The 5,953-nt window shown below is 54.3% G+C and overlaps 1 protein-coding gene across 1 annotated transcript; it reads right to left on the bottom strand.

The window, feature by feature from the left end:
* Positions 1-971: 971 nt before the first annotated feature.
* Positions 972-4,897, bottom strand: FZD7 (frizzled class receptor 7). The gene has a single exon (XM_003907820.5). The coding sequence runs from the start codon at positions 4,766-4,768 to the stop codon at positions 3,044-3,046; it is 1,725 nt and encodes a 574-aa protein (XP_003907869.2). The 5' UTR covers positions 4,769-4,897; the 3' UTR covers positions 972-3,043.
* Between the last annotated feature and the right edge of the window lie 1,056 nt (positions 4,898-5,953).

Here is a 5,953-nt window from a genome sequence, read left to right as displayed (position 1 = left end):
GCTGCCAGGGAATTAAGCCACTGTATTAGAAAAAGCCAGGAAACAGGCACCGGATTTAAAGAAGAGAGGCGAAAGGAAAGAAAAAAAAATTCTAGTAAGGCTCAGAATTGGATGTATTAAAATGCCTTTTCCATTCCCCTGAGGGACTCTTTCATATCCAAGTTTCTGGATAGTGAAGGCTTCCCTGTCTAATCTGATTCCAAAGTTAGCCTCTTCTCAAGAGGAAAGAATAGCTTCAGTGGCTTCAGAGGCCATCCCAGGGTCAGGCGTGGAGTCTATTCCTGCCGGAGCTGCTGAGTCATTGCCACCTTGGGAGCTGCTTGACCTCTGCTTGGTTTACCTAGAAGGTAGAGGAAAGCCTTCAGCTGAGAACACTCCACAAGCAAGGCCTTTAATCTCGAAGTATCCACTGACTTTCCCTAGCACCTGAACCCAAAGCATTTAAGGATTACCAATCTACATAAGTTATATTAGAATACCAAAACACTGATCAGTTAAAAAAATAAAGAAAACACCCAAACACCCAAAAACTCACCGAATTCTTCACCAGGGAAACACTACCAAAAAAAAAGCAGCAAATATAAAAACTATCTTCCAGTCCCTTTCGAATATGGATTTCATCTCCTAAGGGCAGTAAAAACACGGATCAGACAGCACTTCTCTAAAAGAGATGCTTATTCAATACCTTCAATAGTCATCCAAAGCAGGATGTAGAAAGGCTTAGGGGTGTGTAGTGGGGTGGTGTGGAGGAAGGCAGGAAGCAGCAACAACAGGAAAAAAAAATTAAATGACAGTGAAGGCATTCATTATACTCTGTATCTTAAAGGCAGGAGGAAAAAAGACCTCAATAACATATACCATTCTCTTTTACGGGGGACACACCCAATGGTGTCCCTCCATACTTTTTTCCCATACTTTCCTTCTTTCTCTTCTTTGGTTTAATATTACAGGAATAGTAAACTAAATAAATGTTCATTTTGTATTTAAAAAAATTTATTTGTGATCTGTACATGTGATAAAGTGGGGCTTCGTTGTAGACCTTTAAAGGCAAAACAAAACAAAAATCCAAAGTAAAAATGTATAAATACAATATATATTTTCTTACAAAAATGGGAGATTTACAAAATATACATACTGTACTTATCTCTATTTTACAAATTTCACATGCACTTAAAAGATACAGCACAAAAGATGCCAAAACCTGTGTAGAAGTTCTAAAAATGACAGATGAGATAGTTTTGAAGGTTGAAGAAACACAAGATCAATTTTAACTTTACTGTAAAAAGCAGTTCCACTCAAGTGAACATTACATATATAAAGTTACTTGTACACTTTACAGTACCCTCTATGATTGGCATTTAAAAACTGTTCTGAGAAACAGGATAGTGTTGCAAGATTGGAGGGTAGTGTCAAAGGTGGGGTAAAGGTTTGCTCCCATGATTCTCTGCTCAGCCTTACCCCATCATGCAAAAGAATTCGAGTTCTAGTACAGAAAAAAAGTACATGATTTAAGATTAATAAATTTAAGTCTTCCAGCACATTTCAAAGAACTCCAGAATCACTTTGAAGTTTACCTTCTTTTAATGACTTTCTTTAAAGATGGGGCCCATGGTTCGAACTTTCCTCTTCGTTCACTATGGTATCTGCTGATCACCTCCCAACCCAATCACACAGAGACAGGGTCAGCATACGCATGATGTTTTAGAAACAGATTTATGGAACCAAGAAAACCGGACAAAATGGCTCTTTGCTTTTTTTTTTTTTAATTAACTTTCCTTTATTATGAGGCTGAAGGCATTATGTTTTTTACCGCAAAGGATCCAAATGGGAGAAAAAATATAGAAAAGAAACCTAAATATAGGCTTATAGCAAGGAAAAAAAAATGGAGAGACTTCCCTGACTATTTTAACAGTCTGTTGGATCATGTGTTCCGAATTAAATTTATTTAAAGCAGACAACAAAACCTCTTACATTTCCTTTAGCAAAGTCAGAACCTCTGGCTTAACGGTGTGTGATAGCACACTGCTCTTCACTTTTCCTTAAAAAGGAATGTTTATCTCAACCAATTAACAACCAAAGGGAAACCTCAGATTTGCGCTGCTTTGCCTATAAAAGTTGCTGTCTTCACAGTTATGCCTTTCCACAGGGAGACACTTTTGTTTCCTCTTTTGTCTCTTACAACAAAGACAGGGGGAAAAATGCATTCCTGTTTTGAAAAGCAACAAGTCATCACTTCTTTTCAGGGTATTAGACCAAATAAAACACCCGTCTTCCTGCCTCCTGCCTTCCCCAGAAAATGAAAAAGTAGCAGAAATACCTACTACACGTCTCCTTGGCCTCATCTCAAAACGTTATCATCATTTCTTTTGCATCCTCACATTAGGATTCTAGCAGACAGGCCTCCCAAGACTTCTAAATGCTTATTTTACAAGACTTGAAAGGAGTACGCGAGAAAAAACAGGCAGGAGGGGGCAGGGGAGGAGAGACCGTAATGTCTGACCCTGGAAATTAACCCATCTGGGCTCCAGTTTGGCCCCAGTGAAAAGAGATTATGGTTTGACCACTGCTTGACAAGGACACCGCAGGAGGCCCTCCCTCTTTCCAACAAAGCAGCCACCGCAGACAGGGCTGTACCTTTCCCGGGGCCTCACAGGGGTCTAGACAGGCCACTCGCCCTGCAGCAGGGGGATCAGTCACAGCCCCCATTCAGCCCCAGAGCCGGGAGAAACTCACAGCAGTCTCTGCTGGTCTCAATCTTCTCTTAGGCCCAAGCTGGCCTGTACCTTTCACGATTCACATCGTCGTTATCATCATCTTACTGCAAGTCTTTGCCTGAAGTCTTTTCATCCAAACCGCTTTCCATCCAGATCTCCTTTTCCAAATCACCCCTCGCCCCAAATCTGCAAAGAACTTCTCATTTCCAGGTCACTTCTCAGTAGAGGGGGAGGTTACAGAAACAGGCCCCCACCCAGCAGTTCTTTCCCTACCCTGCCTCTCCTCTTGCAAGAGGGCAGGGGTGGGAAAGGTAGGGAGGGGCCGGGGCTCATACTGCAGTTTCCCCCTTGCTGCTGTGGCTGAGTCTGTGGTAGAAGCGGCGCCACGACTGCAGGGTCTTGCCCGACCAGATCCAGAAGCCAGTGGTGATGCCCACGATCATGGTCATCAAGTACTTGATCATGAAGACGGTGAAGTCGGGGCTCATGGGCGGGAAGTGGCCGGGCGGGCAGGGCACGGCATAGCTCTTGCACGTCTGCAGGAGCCAGGTGCGCTCCCAGTGCTCGCGGAAGGCCTGCTCGTAGAAGTAGCAGGCCAGCACGATGGTGGCGGGCACTGTGTAGAGCACGCTGAAGACGCCAATGCGCACCATGAGCTTCTCCAGCTTCTCGGTCTTGGTGCCGTCGTGTTTCATGATGGTGCGGATACGGAAGAGGGACACGAAGCCGGCCAGCAGGAAGGACGTGCCGATGAAGAGGTAGACGAACAGAGGCGCCAACACGAAGCCCCGCAGCGCGTCCACACTGGACAGGCCAACATAGCACACCCCGCTGAGCAGGTCCCCGTCTACCTGGCCCATGGCCAGGATAGTGATGGTCTTGACGGCGGGCACGGCCCACGCGGCCAAGTGGAAGTACTGCGAGTTGGCCTCGATGGCCTCGTGGCCCCACTTCATGCCGGCCGCCAGAAACCAAGTGAGAGACAGAATGACCCACCAGATGGAGCTGGCCATGCCGAAGAAGTAAAGCACCATGAAGAGGATGGTGCAGCCCTCCTTCTTGGTGCCCTGCGCCACCGTGCGGTAGCCATCGTCCGAGAAGCGCTCCACGCACACAGCGCGGTCCTCCAGAAGGAAGCCGGCCACGTGCGCCACGGCCACCATGAAGTAGCAGCCCGACAAGAAGATGATGGGCCGCTCTGGGTAGCTGAAGCGCCGCATGTCCACCAGGTAGGTGAGAACGGTAAAGAGCGTCGAGGCGCAGCACAGCACCGACCACACGCCCACCCAGAGGCGGGCGAAGCGCCTCTCCTCCTCCTTAAAGTACATCAGGCCGTTGGCACGGCCCGGTTCGCACGGGGCGCCGCAATCGCGCTCACCCAGGAAGCGGTAGCCCAGGTAGGGGGGCACCTTGAGCTGACGGGGGCATGAGAAGGGGAAGGCGGGACGCCCCCTGCCATCTGAGGCCCCCGGAGGCAGCGCGGTGAAGGGCAGGTCCGGCAGGTAGGGCGCAGTAGGGTAGGCAGTGGGGCCGCCGCCTGGACCTCCGGAGCCGTCTGACGTATTCTGGCCCACGCAGATCTCGCCCGCGCCGTGCACCGGGAAGTTCTCGCAGCGCAGCCGCTCGGGCCACTGGAAGCCGAACTTGTTCATGAGCGCCTCGCAGCCCTGGCGGGCGCGCTCGCACAGAGAACGACACGGCGGGATGGCCTGATCGAGCACGGTGCACACGGGCGCGTACATGGAGCATAGGAAGAAGCGGAGTTCGGGAGAACACTGCACCTTCACCAGCGGGTAGAACTGGTGTACCTCGAGGCCCGCGTCCTCTTGGTTCGTGTGGCCCAGCAAGTTGGGCAGGATGGTCTGGTTGTAGGCGATGTCCGTGCACAGCGGGATGGAGATGGGCTGGCAGAAGCCGTGGTCCGGCACGGAGATGCCCTTCTCTCCGTGGTACGGCTGCGCCCCGGCGCCCGCGGACAGCGCGCCCAGCAGCGCCAGCATCAGGGCGCAGAGGCCCAGGGACAAGCGAGGGGCGGCCGCGCCGGGGTCCTGCATCGCCGGCCGCGAGTGCAGCGGTGCTCTCAGCCCGAGGAGTGCGACAAGGCGGTTGGGAGAGGCAAGGATGCGGGGAGGCGCCGCCGCGCCCGGCGCATGAGAGTCCTCACGGCGCCGGGGCCGGGCCGTGGGCGGCGTGGAGCAAAGGGCGCTGCCGCCTGGGTGCCCGCGCCGCGGGGGCGCCGCAGCCGCCGCCGCCCGCCACTCGCAGGGCCGCCGGGGGCCCAAAACTCGTCAGCCTGGGTTGGGGGCGCCGAGGAGGGCCGCCTTGCTCTCCCCGCGAGGACTTAACGGTGAGGCTCCCTCCGCCGCGAGGAGCAACAAGCGGCTCCGGGCACCCTTCAAAGTTTGCCCAAGTCTCTGGACCCCCGGCGCACGGCAGCGCGCACGGCCCCCGCGCCCGGTCGGGCCCCCTCCAGGAGAACCCTCTCCTGGAGAACCCCTGGCGCCGCCGCCCGCTCGCCCCAGCCGCCGCCTCCGCGGTGGTGCCCCGCCTCCTGGCCTCCAGGCTCCGCTCGCCGCCGCCTCCTTCGCCTCCTCCTCCACACCCCACTCCTTCTTCAACCCCAAAAGCTCGGCCCCAAGTTTCAGCCAAACGGCCGGCTCTCGCTGAGTCCGATCTCGGCCCCGGAGTCGGGAGCGCGGCGAGTTCTTTTTGGAAATCCAGTCACACTGCGTCCGAAACCGCGAGGCGCTCGTGCCCGCGGCCTGGCCCCGGCCCCTCCAGCCCCGCGCAGCCCCAGCCGCAAGTCCGGGCGCCCGCCGCCGCCGCCCGCCGGGAGGGAGCGCCGACTAACGCCTCGGAGTCGCGCTGGTCGCCAGAAGAAGCGTCGGGCTCGCGGGGTTCCGGACCGGCCCGCCCCCTCCCCTCCCCCCATTCACAAACCACTCCGGGGGCGGCCCCAGGTCCCGGCGGCCCAATGGCAGCCTTTGTTTTTTCGGTGACCGCCTTTGGATTGGGCGGAAGTCGGAAGGGGCGGGCGCGGGAGCGGCGGAGGCGGTGTCCGCGGCGCTCTGGGCGGATTCCTGAGGGGAGGGGCGGGGGACTGGGAGGGAAAAGTTCGGAAAAACTTTTACCCTGAATTCGCTCAGGGGGGAAAACGCGCAAAAAGGGAATTTGCTTCAAAGATTTGTTCCTTTTCCTGGTGTACTCAGATGCGCATTCCTGAGCAGGGGCTCCTTCGC

Source organism: Papio anubis, chromosome 10 (genome assembly GCF_008728515.1).
Source record: "Papio anubis isolate 15944 chromosome 10, Panubis1.0, whole genome shotgun sequence".
In the NCBI taxonomy this organism is placed as follows: Eukaryota; Metazoa; Chordata; class Mammalia; order Primates; family Cercopithecidae; genus Papio; species Papio anubis.
The sequence above is the reverse complement of the archived record's forward strand: the minus strand, read 5'-3'. Positions and strand labels throughout refer to the sequence as shown.

Excerpts from the sequence above, each read along its gene's own strand:
- FZD7 (XM_003907820.5), bottom strand. The coding sequence starts at position 4,768 with ATGCAGGACCCCGGCGCGGCCGCCCCTCGCTTGTCCCTGGGCCTCTGC.